Consider the following 16,667-nt stretch of genomic DNA (forward strand, 5'->3'; position numbering starts at 1 on the left):
CCCTCTTTTGAATATAACATTAATAGTCCTTTGATATTTCAATCTTGCCTTGATTCAACCTAACCAAGATCAATTGACAAGTCTAGTTTCTCAGCCTGTCAAAATACTGATAGGACAGGTTGAATGAAAAATAAATATGTATGGTCAGAAACCTGGTAACCTTCCAGATCCTATAGACCCACCAGCAGAAATTCATAAATGGCATAATAGGCCAGAGGCATATCTATTTAAATCACTGAAGTATAACTCTCCTTATCAGTCTCTGTGCAAAGATTTAGATCAACATCACAAGCTATGTAGCTTGGAGAAAAATAGCAACTAGATGTGCTTGAAGCTGTAGGCTTTAGAGAGTTAAGAGAATGCTTCAAGCAGGTAGGCAATGAAATAGTAGGTGTAATCCAACGCTGGTAAATCTGAAATGATGTAAACTAAAAAAAAGTATCAACAATTATGCTTACAAGGATTAGCAATCAAGAGAGTTGTTGGAAACAATGCATAAAATAGAATGCATGCATGTAAAATAATGGTGTGTTCACAGTTTGAGTACTCTACAAAACGTTGGTTGCTTGTGAAATAGTATTTAAAAGATAAATATTTTGTCTTCCTATTCCTGGAATGTACAAGGTACATTATAATAAACTTATAAAATAAAAAACAACAACAGTAAAGTAGTACACAATCTCAAATGACTATACAAATGCAAATATAAAACAGCAAAAAATAAACCCAACCCCCCAAAAATGGTATTACAAGGTGAGTTAAACATTTGGGAAGGTAGAACAGTCTTCCCTAGAAGAGGTATCCCAACCCTCGCTAACACACAGTACATTAGGAAGAGATACAGAAGGAAACAACAAATATGTTCATTTTTCCAATGAGAAAAGGCTAAAGGGATGTGACCCTTGCAGCAGCAGAAAAGCGCAGAGCCAGGCAAATATATCTTTGAAACAGGGTGCATATATTTACTTTCAGATACTGTGAGAACAAGAAGACAATTTGTGATTGTAATCTGAGAAGTAAGGAACAAAGTGATTTCAGAAAGGATTGTCTGGTTCACTGAGCCTATCCATCTTGAAACGTGGGTTCTTTGTAATAGCTTGAACAGCTAGAGGTAGAATGGGAAAGTATGGAAGTTATTGAAATATCAACCCTGTACTTTCCCATTCTTCCTCTTCCCATACTTTCCCATTCTACCTCTAGCTGTTCAAGCTATTACAGAGAGCCCACATTCTTCTGTTCAAACATTTTGTGTGAGAAGCACAGGAAAATTGGCCCAACCCTCTCAAAATATTATTTGTCAGTAATGTCAGTGACTTCATTAACCAAAGAAGAATTTTGGTCTTTTTATGTAGTTTTTTTTTGTTAGTTTCAGAGCTAGTTTACTATGCATTATGTGACAGTTGTGGACAGTGTATTTTAAAAACTCCAATTTGGATAAAGTTCAGAAGTGATCAAAAAAGGTTTTTTTTTAAGAAAAGAAGAAGATAGAAGGAACATGTTACGGAAACAGGTCAAATTAGCCCAAGGAAAAGACAGCAGGGGGAAAATGACTAGCAATATATTTTTGGATATTACATGGAAATATTGCAAAAATGACAGAAATGAATTATTCACACTAGTCAGGATGGAAAGAGAAATAATGGTTGTGGCCTCATTTCTTCGGCTGATGTAAAACATGAGAGAAGTGGAGTGGTGCACTTAAAGCAAAAAGCTTCTAAAGGGAGTGAGATTGTGCCATCTCAGTTGGCTGCTGTCTACACAAAAATTGTAACAGCGCAACCTCAAAACCTTAATCCCAGAACTGCACCTTTATAATTTTCTGATTCTCTGCCATTTGACCCCCACCCCTCAGCTGTCTGTTGATATGAGCCACTAAGAATTCTCAGTCTCTGGGCTGCATCTTATATTACGATTTGTACTCTAGTGCACATGCCGAAGTACAATATGTGATCATTCAGACTTCTTTTTGAAGTTACACATCAAGCATTGGACACTACTTAAACTCAAATGGATTTAGAAGTTAACTCACATTCTTTACTGGAGATTCAGTTCTCAAGGGGCAGATTTTACATCTTTTTGGGAACAGTCCAGTTATAGCACATTTCCCAAAATCATTAATAAGTATCAAATCAATAGGTTCTTATGTTGTACTTCAGGAACTGTTGGTGACTCTTCCGGTTATCAAGCCTTAAAAATTGCAGAATGAGATGCAGAGCCGATCATTTGCCTTTTAACTGCAGTCAGAATCGCAATTGCAAATTACTCAGAAGAAAACAGCAACGCAGCACCAACAATGTGGGAAGAAAGGGGAGGCTATTGTAAAGTGATAGTTTCATAGTGGATATCAACAGACAGCTGAGGGGTGGGGGTCAAATGGCAGAGAATCAGAAAATCAACCAGTGAAACTGTTTTATTTTATCAATTTGAGACGAGACTGTAGGCCTACCTACACTTACCTGTGAGTAAGGGCTTATCCAAACTTAACTTTCCTCCATGCTTTCCAGGCATGATTGACACTTTAAAGCTCTGTGTCTGAACACTTTCCCCCACCCCATAGCTTTCCGCACGAAAGCCTGTTCTTTACTGCTGAATTGGAGCAAACAGCGATCCGTGGAAAACCCGAATTGACATTCATTGAGCTCCAGCTTTAAAGAGAGTTTCTTTGTGGGGAAAGCTCAGACGAAAATAAGCTCACTCGGATTTGGAGTTTAAAAGCACGGACCTGTGCCTTGAAAGCTTGAGTCAAAAGATAAGTATGGCAGTGTGGATAAGCCCTAAGTCACATTGAACTCAGTGGGACTTACATCTGAGTAGACACGGCTACTATACTGCAGTGTAAGTAAATCAAGGCAATGGGATGATAACTTTGTACAAAAATGACGTTATATCCTGTAGTACAAAATGCTGGCCACATGACCCGGAAAAAACTGTCTGCGGAAGCGGACAAACACCGGCTCCCTTGGCCTTTAAAGCGAGATGAGCGTCGCAATCCCAGAGTCGTTTGTGATTGGACTTAATTGTCAGGGGTCCCTTTACCCTTTACTTTACAAAATGTATGGATAAAGTAGTTTGCTTTGTACATGTCAGGCAGCTGTGTGTGCTACTTTTACCGGACACCTTCATTGGCCCTACCTCCAATAAAACATGTCTCTCCCATAGAATCATAGAGTTGGAAGAGACCACAAGGGCCATCGAGTCCAACCCCCTGCCAAGCAGGAAACAATATCGGTGTCTAGAGCCACAGCCAGCACTGTAACTCTCCAATGGTTTGACTTTACCCCCCGTGGCGCTCTCTTCCATTGTCTCTCAAGACAGACACGCAGATTCTTACTAGGAAGGCTGTCCACAAGGAGGGGAGACATACCTCTTCATACCCCCACATTGTGACGTACGCCCCCCGTCCCCGGGCAAATAGGAGTCTTAGGAAAATAACCCCCTATTGGCACTGGTTGGGATTTCCCCCCCTCCCCATGTTTCAAGTTGTGTTAGGCAATAACCTCTGTCCCCAGTAAGACTTGGTCTTGCACTCATAATTATGCTAGGAAAAACAAGATACGTAGCTACATATTTGGTGAATATTAAATTTGCATCTGTCTTACTGGCCCCTGTGACCAGCAGTGCTGGAAAACAATACCGGGTTCCTAAAACACAGTGGTGCTGGGAAGGACATGTTCCTGAAAGTTTGGAACAGTTTAGATGCATGTTTTGCTTTCAGCACTGGCGCAAGGGGATGGCTTGCCTTCTTACACGGCTTCTAAGAGCCTAACAGCCCGATCCTATCCTCTCCCACTTTGTAGTAAAGCAAAGAATTTGGTTGTTATTTAATTAGCTACAGCCTGCCTCTCCCAGGGGCTCAGATGCAGAACAGTCTTTCTCCTTGAAAAATATGGTTTCTCTCTTCCCAAAGGGCTTGCAGTCTAAGAAAGAGAGGCTTGGAAGTAATTGGGATCAAAGGGAAGAACAGAAGTAAAGATAAAATGTACTTTATGTAGAAATAAAGATGGCTAAGCACTTCACAACTCTGTGAACACCAAGCTGTCTCCTCCCTTTTGCACCTCTTAAAAGGTTCAAACTCTCTCTCTCTCTCTCTCCCCCCCCCATTACAAACACCCCCCAGCCTCAAATGCAAATTTGAATACCAAACACAATAATGACAAAACTTTTTGCAACCCACAAAAAGTAGCTCAAATGTCCTTCTATGATCCATGAGAATGGAACTTTTTGTATGGTTTAAAAGTATGGTCATGAATTTTATTATTTATTTATTAAATTTGTATACTGCCCTTCACCTGAAGATCTCAGGGCAGTTTGCAACACAAAACATTTTTTCTCAATTTTATTGTTTTATCTTTTTGTTAGCCACTTTGAGGTCCCGTCCCCCCCACAATCAAGCTAATGCTATTCTAGGCTGCATCAACAGAAGTATTGTATCTAGATCAAGGGAAGTAATAGTACTACAGTACTCTATTCTGCCTTGGTCAGGCTACACTTGGAATACTGGTGTCTTTTTTTTGCTGCTGCATCACACTGAGTTGAGTCAATGAGTCAAATATAAGATAGAGGATGCCTACTTACTAGCAGTGCATATGAAAAGGATCCTGGGATCCTAGGGGACCATGAGCTTAACGTGAGTTAACAGATGTTGCTGTGGGATCCTGCTGAGACTTATATAGAGATTAAAATTTCCGCATGGTACCATCTCGATGTATAACTAACTTTTAGAGTATTATATTTTATAGAAAAACAAGATAGAAATAGGATTAAGCACTTAAAAGCCTCAGGATGCCACAGAGAGTTTCCAGGCATGTTTTGCCCCACCTTGAAATCACAGTGGTCTTCCACAATATTCCAGTATATACCTTTGCACTTTTAACAGAGCCACACTGACACCTTGGGTTGATTGCAAAGATCATGCGCCATGTTTATTTGTTACACATGCGCGCAGTGTATATGCATGGATTAATGGCATATGCAGGTGGCGCTGTGGGTTAAACCACAGAGCCTAGGACTTGCCGATCAAAAGGTTGGCGGTTCAAATCCCTGCGACGGGGTGAGCTCCTGTTGCTCGGTCCCTGCTCCTGCCAACCTAGCAGTTTGAAAGCACGTCAAAGTGCAAGTAGATAAATAGGTACCACTCTGGCAGGAAGGTAAACAGCCTTTCCATGCACTGCTCTGGTTCGCCAGAAGCAGCTTAGTCATGCTGGCCACATGACCCGGAAGCTGTACGCCGGCTCCCTCGGCCAATAAAGTGAGATGAGCGCTGCAACCCCAGAGTCGGCCACGGCTGGACCTAATGGTCAGGGTCCCTTTACCTTTACATTCTCTCAGTCAACCCTAAAACTGGCTTCTGCAATGTGTTCCAATTGGATTTACCAAGTGCTCTTCAAAAGCAACCACATTACAGTGGTTATCCCGGATAACAATGAGCAAAATCATATCTCTCCAATATTCTTTTGAGATAACTTGGGTGGACCCTTCATATGCTGGACTACTTTTCGTCAGCCCCAGCCAGCAAGTCTAGTAGTCTAGGATGGTGCAAGTTGGGAGTTCAACAACATCTGGTGGGCCACAGAGTCTTCATCCCTGAAATAAGAGCAAAAGCCTCTATATGTGATTTGACACCCACATGCTCCATGTTGCATTAGCATATTTAATCTGAAATGGTTTGAAATTTTGCTTAATTCTGTAAGGAATCATAGTAGAGATGTACAGTAATTATTTTCCCTGTAATATTCTGGCTTTCAGCAAAGAAAAATTCACAGATGACATTTGAAGGATTTCTAAGATACATGACATCTGAGGAATGCATGGTATTTAAATCTGAGCACAAAACTGTTTACCAGGATATGACCCGTCCACTGTGTGAATACTTTATTTCATCCTCGCACAACACCTACCTCATATCTGACCAGCTAATAGGGCCAAGTCACCTGTGGGGTTATGCAAGGTATTTGTGCCCATTTTAAAATAGTAGTTTATCAGGTAGAATAAGTAATTCAGAGAAGCAGTGCCTCATGTTTTCCCACCAGATTGCTGGTTGAGGATGTTTTTAAACTTTTATTTTTAAAGAATGTTTTAAAATAGCCTTTAGTTTTTTGGTTTGTTTTTTTTAAATCATTGCTGTGTTTGCTGCCCTGGGCTCTTTCAGGAAGAAAGGCATGATGGAAATCAGATCATACATACATACATACATAACATGTTCTTCCAACTAGACCTCTATGTGGGTATTGCCAGGAGGGCATGTTAGTTGTAGGAGATTAGGATCCCAGCCAGCTCCTTATGGAATGAATATCAGAAAATGGATTTAGGGGTGGGTAAATCTGCCAATTTTAGTTTCTCGATTTCTTATTTTGCCAATCTTAATATCAATTCTCCACATTTCCACATCAGTTTGTGTGTGTGTTTAAAAAGTCCTCATGAAAAATCACCAGCATTTTAGTGCATATCTCTCCTAAGACACACATTTTTATATGCAGTTTTGCCTAATAAACATTTTTTGCAGGCAATTTCCTCTTATACAACACATTTTAGTATGTTGCATTCACTAATATACTCACTATTGCCCACTTTCCCCTGGTATATGCATTTTTGCTTTCCATTTGATTGGAGAACTGCACCACAAGGGTTGGAGTGTGAATTTGGTAGATTCGACTTTAAATGCAAAGCGGTATAGAAATTTCTCCCTCATTCTTAACTGGATGCAAAGATGCCCAGAGCAGCAAACCAGGGATGTAGTTTCCACCATTGCCTGGCCCCACTTGTGAGCTTTCATAGTTGGGCAGCCTAACGGTTGCCTCTAGCTCTGCTTTCTCTGAAAAGCTGCTGTGAGTTAAATGGATCCATGTCTTATCCTTCAGGTGATGGTTCCTGTGGGGCTCTCCACTAGATGCCGAGCGGGAGTGGGAGTTGTGGGGTAGCTTTATTCATGGTGTAAGGTTCTTAGGAGGAGTCAAAGTCAGAGGAAGACAAAGAAGATACCAGCAATGTTGCGAAATATAGATGCTGTGAAAAAATTGCATGCATGAGGAGCGCCCATCGCCCATTTAGCAACTGTATGGAAGCACCCTTTGTCAGAGAGAAGGGTGTTAGCCAGATCATCTACCTGGGGTGCTATTTTGCATTTGCAGAGATTTGTTCCTTTATTTATTACATATATTCCACCTTTCCTCCAAGGAGCCCAGGATGAGGTACCTGGATCTCCCACTCTACATATTATCCTCACAGCAACCCTCTTTCTTTCTTTCTTTCTTTCTTTCTTTCTTTCTTTCTTTCTAGTGCTCTAATGAAAGGATGCCGCTGCTTAGAAATTGACTGCTGGGATGGACCAAACAATGATCCTGTTGTTTATCATGGACATACATTAACAAGCAAAATTAGCTTTAAGACCGTCATCCAGGTGATCAGCAAGTATGCCTTTTTGGTAGGTACATGTGTGACAAATTGGGGGTCGGTTAACAGAGCACAATGACCAAGGTGTGTTCAGAGTTTTGGCCATAGATAGTGTATGTGATGGTGTCCCTACTCATGGAACTTTCCCAAGAATGTTTGCCCGGCACTGACTGTGCAGAGCTATAGGTGAAAAGATTCATATTTGCCCAAGCTCTTTCTTATGGATATAGCTGGAAATTCCTTTATTCCGAAAAGAAAAGGGAAAAGTTGACAGCCATGCTTATGGATGGTAATTATTTATTGCTGCTTCTGATTGTTTTCTGAGTTTTATTTTATCTTTATGTTGTTCTCTTACTATTGTTAAAATTTTTTGTTTTGTTTTTTTAAAATTAAGCTGATAATTGCATCCACCACAGTTGGGGAACTAGATGCTGTTGAATTCCAGTTCCCATCATTCCTGACCATGGGCCATGCTGGCTAGGGCTAATGGGAGACAAGAGTCCAACAACATCTGGAGAGCTACTGGTTCCCCATCTCTGCAACACACTTTTGCATATGATTGAAGTCTCCCTGAGCTCAGTGGGACTTCCTTGTGAGTAGGCATCCATAGCATTGCACTGTAAATATGCTAATGATATTTGCTTTTTGAATCTTAGCTTCGGGCAAATGAAAAGTGGTGTAGAAATGTCTTAAAATTAATAATGTTAAGAAATAGTGCATTTCAGGTTTTGATGTTTTGACCATGTTAGCTATGGGTGGGTAGGTGAATGAAAATGAATTAGAGAATTCTAAGCATTGGAAAGGACCTAAAGGTAATTTGGCCCATTCCTTAACCATTCCCACAAGATGAAACAAGTTGCAACACTTAGAAAGCAGGGATGCAGTGCAGAGGTCACCAGAGGGCAAAAAGCCAGTACGTCAGCAGCCTTCTGGCATTTGTTGAACATGTGTGGACATAAACTGTGCAGAAGGTGTGGGGGGTGGGTTGTGTGTTTTTTGGCCAGATCTGCCCCCATCATCTGCACCACCTTTGCCACTCTTGACTTTCCCACTTAATGTAGTAAGGTCAGAAGAGGGATTTCCCACATGCTTAGCTGAGACAAGGTGGATAGAGAAAGGGCACTCTCTAATAAACACTAAAACTCAGGAATGTCCAATGAAGCTGAATGCTGAAAGACTCAGTACAGGAAGAATGAGGTACTTCTTAACTCTCATTGCTCATAATTAACCTATGAAATTCACTCCCACAACTAATAGTGCCAGTCAGTCAAATGTATTTGTGAAAAACTATTGGTCATTCAATAATAATAATAATAATAATAATAATAATAATAATATTCACTTTAATAGCACATGGGGCCCCATGTTGTACAATGAAATTTTGCTTGATCAGCTGGGCTTCTAATGTAAAAGTAGAAACCCTATTATGTCATGAATTTATCCTCATCCATCAACAAATGACAGGTTTTCTCCGTATTATCCAAAAAAGGAAACTGGAGAATTCTTTTAAAAAAAACTAACCCTAGGAGAATTTAACAGGGAGAAATACAGTACATAATGAACAATATTTCCAACTCTCCTTGGCCACAGTATACAAACATTAGATTTGCAGGTATCCTGGTATATCTCCCAACCAGATATGTTGTGGGTATAGTTTGAAATCTCAGAACTGTGCATACCTTCCTCAACGCATCAACCTGTAATTAAAAACAAAACAAAACTGGAAGACCATGATTGGATTTCCCTGAATAAATTGGTGAGAATTACATATTTGGATATGAGATTTACAGTAGCTAACAGAAGGCCCCACCCTTTAACTTCATTTATAATACTTTGCAAATATAGGGGTTGCAATCTTGCACACCATCAACAATCAGTCTATAATTGATTATATGGATTTCACATTGGCTGGCCCAGCTTTGCGCAGACCTATTAGAAATTTGCTTCAAATAATGGTCTTTTGGGGCAACCTTGAATCTGGCATATGCTGTAATTTCAACCAATATAGAAGCAAGGCAGTCTGAACTCTGGATAATATGGCCAGAAGAAAACCTAACCATGGGATTGTCATCTGGGGAAGTTAGGAGGTGCAGCCAGTGTGAGTGGCACTAATAATTCTGCAATCTTTCCATGGTTTATACCTGCACAGTCTTTTGAAGATGGCTTTGCTCTGCCAGGAAGCTTACTTTGTGGCCACAGGCAAGTTCTATTTCTCATCCGAGCTTACTTCACAGAATTCTCGTGAAGAGAAAATGGGATAATCCGGAGTATTTTCCCTTCAACAAAGGATAAGACGAAATGTGGCAGATAAACTATTTCCATCTGGTGCCAAGGACAAAAATGAAAGAGGCTTTCACCTGTCAGTCTTAAATCTTCAGCATTTTAAATCAAAAGGCAATCTGGTTCAGTTGGTTTTGAAGGAGATTGCACAGCCCCCCCCCCAAAGTAATTCTTGCACATATCTGGCATTTATTTATAAAGGGAAATCTTGTATATACTTAACATACTCTTTTAGAATCATAGAGTTGGAAGAGACCACAAGGGCCATCGAGTCCAACCCCCTGCCAAGCAGGAAACACCATCAGAGCACTCCTGACATATGGTTGTCAAGCCTCTGCTTAAAGACCTCCAAAGAAGAAGACTCCACCACACTCCTTGGCAGCAAATTCCACTGTCAAACAGCTCTTACTGTCAGGAAGTTCTTCCTAATGTTTAGGTGGAATCTTCTTTCTTGTAGTTTGGAACCATTGCTCCGTGTCCGCTTCTCTGGAGCAGCAGAAAACAACCTTTCTCCCTCCTCTATGTGACTTCCTTTTATATATTTGAACATGGCTATCATATCACCCCTTAACCTCCTCTTCTCCAGGCTAAACATGCCCAGCTCCCTTAGCTGTTCCTCATAAGGCATCGTTTCCAGGCCTTTGATCATTTTGGTTGCCCTCCTCTGGACACGTTCCAGTTTGTCAGTGTCCTTCTTGAACTGTGGTGCCCAGAACTGGACACAGTACTCCAGGTGAGGTCTGACCAGAGCAGAATACAGTGGCACTATTACTTCCCTTGATCTAGATGCTTTGATCTAGATGCTTTTCTCTTTGTATATGTCTGGATGGCACCATAAACTAAAGCAACACAGTGGTGGTTGGTACCCGTTGCGATTGGTAGGGCAGAAGGTAAAGAGACTAACAGAAGGTGGAACCAGAGCCAAAGTTTTGTGCCAATCCTGCTATGGCAAAGCTGGTTTAATTGCAAATGAGAGCCAGACAGGTGGGGATTTTCTGACAGCAGAGTAAGGTTGGTGGGGAAGTGACTCATTCACCCTAATGGACCAGCCTCCACTGCAGCAACAATGAAACTTCAGGATAGTAATCTGAACATGACTCACCATATATCCAAATCCTTTACAAGCTGTGGTTTGTAGCTGTAGGGCTGTTTCATGGCCAGTTTTGTTTCCATGTAATTCTCACACACATTTCCCCATGGAATGTCTCTTGGGCTTTCCCACGGGTATAGCTGCCAGCATCGCATAAATCAGTAGCTGTATCCAGGATGATCCTAGTTCATATGAGAAATCGCCACATTAATACAGTCCTGAGAATGCTTGAAGGAATATTGTGGGGTGAGGGAAAATGCCTATAGCCAAGGTCCAGAGAACCATGCTGCTAGTTCCCAAGGGACTTAGGGTGTCTGCTTCTCTTAAGAGCATCTCCCCCCATGCCATACAACAAACTGCTTTTAGAAAAAGAGTGTGTCCCCTCACCTCACTTCCCAGCCCCCACAAATCTGTTCATAATATGGCATTGGCCTTACTTGCGTAAAGGGGAATAGCCAGAAAATCCCTTTGGGGATAACCGAGTTCTTGGGTATGCCTGAAGTAGCTCTTCAAAGTTTAACCTATCACTGATGCACACACATTACAATACCACCACTGGTTCTGTAAGGTAAAATGTATACCCAAATCCCAGAACAGCACCTGTGTGTGGTCTGTAGCACAAAAGAGAACTGTCGTTTCTTTGAGAGTGGTTGCTTCTGCCTAGACAAATCAGATGTCGCAGTATTGTTTTGTATCTTTATTGCAGATAACAGTGCATGCTTCTCATAGTATTCTTTTCTCTTGTTTTATATTTTCATATTTGTGTAACTGGGAATTACAGTATTCATTGAATTGTACTTCCAGGTCTCCGATTATCCTCTGATACTGTCTTTGGAGAATCACTGTAGCCCTAAACAGCAGGAAGTAATGGCAGATTATCTGACAAATATCCTGGGTGACATGTTGGTTATATCTGCGATTGATGATATAATGCCAACTGAGCTCCCTTCCCCTGAGGTAACAAAACTGAGTTGCTCTTTCATAAAAGATAACAAGGAGGAAATCACTGCAGTTGGCATGGTTATTTCCTAAGAAGTTTATCATGTTCCTCCCATTAAAATATGCAGAATTAACTACACCTGGAATGCAGTCTGTTTGGTATAGAGTTATTGTACAAATAGAAAACACCAGTACGCCACCCCCCAGATTAAGAAGAAAATATGCGTGTCAAAAAATTCAAGTGTAGACCAAAACATTGGAAATACAATGCATTGTAGATTCCCTTGAACCTTCCAATGCATGTATTCATGATTTATTATTACCCTAAGGATGATAACACACCTTATATTTGTTATGCGATTTTAGTTATGCGATTCTAAAACAAAACAAAAGCCTGCAACATGTCAGAAAGGTACTTGTGTGGGATGCATTAAAAGTCTCACAATCTGAGCTCCATATCCCTCATTTGCTTTTCAAAGCAGACTTTAAAATATGCATTCTGGGAGTTTGCACATGTTTTTCCCCCATCCTACATCTCCATTCCAGAGTTCTTGAATGAAAACACCAGATAGGCAACTGTACTTACTTGAGGTTGACAAACATGGCTTGCCATGAAAGCTACTTGGCTGCAAGCTGTTGTCTGTGTCTCCACAGCTATGAATCAGGACAAAAGAAGGGGGCCAATGACTTCATGCACTATCCTAGCAACTTTTCCCCATGGCAGCTTCAAGGGATGGCATTTGGAAAAGCTGGGATGGAGCACAACAATTGAGTGATAAAGATCAACACTTTTGTCCCAGCCTTTGTAGTTTAAAGGGCTTGTCTGCACCAGAGTTTAATGTGGATTTGAAGCTGTGTCTCTAAACTATTTGTGGCATCCACTCAACATCCCCCTTATCCAAGTGACAGCCCATGAACCACATGAGTTGCAGTGTGCACGAAAGCCCACCCTGTTCTGCCCCTTTCTGGCGCTGAAAACGGTGGTCACTTTGGTGATCGCACATGTGCTGAAGTCACACAAATGGTGAGTAGCAATAATGTGCGAAAAGGATCCCAGGCCATGTGAGTTTGAAAGGTACCTATTTGAATAGTTTTATTTGCACAGTCCCAGTTTTTTATTTGGAGATTTGTCCACTGTTAGCAAATACGTTCTAATTTTAAACCAGGAGTGAGCAACTGCAGGCCCAGGTGCTGAATGCTGTTGCCCTCCAGACCTCTCTCTTTGGCCCCTAGGGTTCTCATTGGGCTACATCCCTCACTTCCCCACTCTGTGCTCTCTTCAACTTCTTCAAGAGCCAGTGTGATGTAGTGGTTAAGAGCAGTAGTCTCGTAATCTGGGGAACCGGGTTCGCGTCTCCGCTCCTCCACATACAGCTGCTGGGTGACCTTGGGCTAGTCACACTTCTCTGAAGTCTCTCAGCCCCACTCACCTCACAGAGTGTTTGTTGTGGGGGAGGAAGGGAAAGGAGAATGTTAGCCGCTTTGAGACTCCTTAAAGGGAGTGAAAGGCGGGATATCAAATCTAAACTCTTCTTCTTCTTTTGCTGGAATGTGTCCTTGGACTGTAATAGAGGCAACTCCCCATTTGTGTGTGTCCAGGATGCGCATGACCACGTGCCTTTTTTTTGCACCAAAAGAGGGCGGAGCAGTGGGAGGGCAGACTTGACGGGCGTCTCACGGTCGCACATGGTGCCTTGGAATGCAACCGCCGCATAAATGGGGAGTTGCCTGTAATGCTATTTGCTTGCCTAGATAAACAGTTGAGTGTGGGGAGGTGTGTGGGCTGACAGCTCTGAATTTTGCATGGCTGGAACATAGGCTATTGTAGAAAAGCGAGAGTCACGTCTGTTGCTCCACGCTTTTGCCTTTGACCCCAATCACCACGGTGAGCATGTCCCCCCACCCGAAGATTGACCGCAAGGAAATGTGGTGCTCAGGCTGCCATTGCATGTTTACAGCAACCTGATCAGCACAAGAGTTTAAACATGCAACTTTGGCAATTGGATGGGTTTTTTTATTAAAAAAAAAAAGGAGAAGAAATGGGTTAAAGCCATCTCTTTCAGCTATGGTGCACCATTAAAACCTACACGGGAGTACAGTGTAATACTTTTTATGAGGAGAATTTAATCATACAGATGCTCAGCAGTACTGTTCTTAATTGCAAAAAAGGAACAAATGGATCAGGAGAGAATTACAGATATAAAGCAGAACTCATGGGAAATAATGCCATCTTGCAAGTACTGTTCACGTTTCTTGATTTCAGGTGGAAAGGGATATAAATAACTTTAAATGCACTGCAGAACTCAAAAGATTTGCTGTAAATTGATTCAGGAGGTATGAGGACTTTGGAGGGGGCTGGAATTCCAGTTATTGTAAAATCAGAGTACCTGCCCTTTCTTTTCTCCTGTGCTATGGAAACTCGAAATGTGCTCTTTTGTCTGTGTGTCTTTTCTTCCTATTTCATACCTCATTCAAGCCAAATTTTCACTAGAAATGTGAAAAATACCATCAGGATTCATTTGATCAAGATGATAATGCTTGGTTGGTATCTCCTGGATCAAACTCAGGCAACCTCTGAGTTTAACATGTGAGGAAACGCAACAAACAAAGCAAACAGCTCAATAGCACAGCAAGCAGTGGCAGTGAACAGCTAGTCATGTGTTAGGCACAGCTTTGGGCTAACAGCAAAATAGGAACCCATGAGTCTCCAGAGGTTCTTGGATGTTGTCTCCCATTGCTCCGACCGTTAGCCATGCTGGCTGGGACTGATGAGACTTGGAGCAACATTTTCTGGAGGCCCACACGTTCTGGATCACTGTCTTCCATTTTTATTACTTTTTCTTCTTCTTGTGTTATTTATGATTCTTAATACCTATTGCTTTCTTATCACAGTCACTGAAATTCAAAATAATGATTAAAAATAAGAAAATTGGGACACTTGAAGAAACGCTTGCAAGGAAGGGCACGGATAGCCATGGTCAGACAGGGGAATTTGAAGAGGAAGAAACAAGTGATGAGGAGCTGGACGACAACCCTTCGCACCCAAAGGAACCGCTGCTGAAAAAGAGAAGGGCACGCTGGAAGGGCTCAGCTCCACCTCGGAAAAAACAAAAGGTATGACCTGAAGTCATGTCTACTTCGATCCCGGGTTTAAAACCTACCAGAAAGAAAATACACCAGCCCTCCCTCCTCTTTATGACATCTTTTTCACTGCTCTAAAATTTCTGCAATGTGCTCTGTGTAGGGCTGCCCTTTGATCCCGAGGCTGCAGCTAGTGTAACACCATCACAAAACACCTTCTTGTTGGATTTGCTCTGGCTGCCAATTTGCTACTGAGCCAAGTTCAAAGCTTTGGTGCTAATATATAAGGTCTTTGCAGCACATGCAAAGGTTACTTGAGAGACTGCCTTCTCCTATTTCCAGTAGGTCAGTGTGTTCTGCAGGGGAGCTTCTCCTTAAGTTAAGGGGTGATATGATAGCCATGTTCAAATATATAAAAGGATGTCACATAGAGGAGGGAGAAAGGTTGTTTTCTGCTGCTCCAGAGAAGCGGACACGGAGCAATGGTTCTAAACTACAAGAAAAAAGATTCCACCTGAACATTAGGAAGAACTTCCTGACAGTAAGAGCTGTTCGACAGTGGAATTTGCTGCCAAGGAGTGTGGTGGAGTCTCCTTCTTTGGAGGTCTTTAAGCAGAGGCTTGACAACCATATGTCAGGAGTGCTCTGATGGTGTTTGCTGCTTGGCAGGGGGTTGGACTTGATGGCCCTTGTGGTCTCTTCCAACTCTATGATTCTATGATTCTAAGTTCTGAAGCTAGTGGATGCCTGCTCTACAGTAACTCGGAGCAGGGCTTTCAGTGTGGCTGCCCCTGTTTTTTGAAACAGTATCCCCTGTCAAGATACGACAGGTGCCAACTACCTGCACTTCCTGCAAACAACTGTCTGCAGCCTTAATCAGTATGTTCCATATTGTATAGTTTAACCATTAAGTGTTACACAGAAAGGATGCAAATCTTGGTTTACAGATCTTCGATGTGGTATAGTAGTTAGACACCGTATATTCAAAGAACATCCCCCCCACCCCTAAGAATCCTGAGAATAGTAGTTTACCTCTAGCAGAACTGCAGTACTCAGCACCCTTAGCAGATGATAGTCCCTAGGATTCTTTTCGAGGGGAAATGTCCTTTAAAAGGTATAGTGTGTATCAGGAATGCCAACTTGGTTCTGCGGCTATGGGTGCCTGTGGCGGTGGGTGCCATGCAGTGTGCATGGCCCTGGTACCGAAATTCATGGGTGCCCGGCCCCTTCATGAGGAACTTTGTGGGTGCTTGGACACCCAGGGTCCCAGGAAGTTGGCACCCATGGTGTGTATGCAGCTTCAGAATGGGATTGGGAAAACATGTTCATATCCCTACTCATGAAGCTGCCTAGGCTAAGTCACTATCTTTCAGTCTAGACTACTTCTTAGGGTTGTTGTGAAGATAAAGAGAAGAGAATCCATGTATGCTGCATTGAGCAATGAAGGTAGAAAACATATATGAATAGTGATTTGACTATGAGTTGCAGCCAACTGAATTCTACTCAGAGTAGACCTATCGAAATTAATGGACCTAGTTTTGTTTTGTTATTTAATTTTAATGAGTTTAACTCAGAGTGTGATTGACATTGAATAGAACCCCTTTCCTGGTGTGCTTTCAGCAGAAATTGACATCTCAGTTGAAACTGAGATAGTATCTTTAAAAAAATATATTAACAAACCTTCAGTCATCTCCCATATTATTTATAGATGAAGAAAATAAAGATTGCCTTGGCACTGTCAGAACTTGTGATTTATACCAAATCTCGGAAGTTTGTAAGCTTTGAAGACTCCAGAGAAAAGCAGTTTTTTTATGAAAACAATTCAATTGGTGAGCTAAAAGCCCGAAAGCTGGCAAAACTCGCAGGTAATGTTGCTGTTTTCTCTTGC

The 16,667-nt window shown here is 41.7% G+C and overlaps 1 protein-coding gene across 1 annotated transcript in view; it reads left to right on the forward strand.

Annotated features, from left to right (window-relative positions):
* PLCZ1 (phospholipase C zeta 1) overlaps positions 1-16,667 on the forward strand; it is a 48,075-nt gene that overhangs the window by 8,142 nt on the left and 23,266 nt on the right. Inside the window, exons 4-8 of the mRNA XM_079992566.1 lie at positions 5,746-5,947; positions 7,276-7,420; positions 11,564-11,716; positions 14,591-14,812; positions 16,488-16,644. Of these exons, the coding sequence (XP_079848692.1) occupies positions 5,746-5,947; positions 7,276-7,420; positions 11,564-11,716; positions 14,591-14,812; positions 16,488-16,644 (879 nt within the window). The remainder of the gene's footprint in view (positions 1-5,745; positions 5,948-7,275; positions 7,421-11,563; positions 11,717-14,590; positions 14,813-16,487; positions 16,645-16,667) is intronic.

This window comes from Podarcis cretensis (genome assembly GCF_951804945.1).
Source record: "Podarcis cretensis genome assembly, chromosome: 10".
NCBI classification, from domain to species: domain Eukaryota; kingdom Metazoa; phylum Chordata; class Lepidosauria; order Squamata; family Lacertidae; genus Podarcis; species Podarcis cretensis.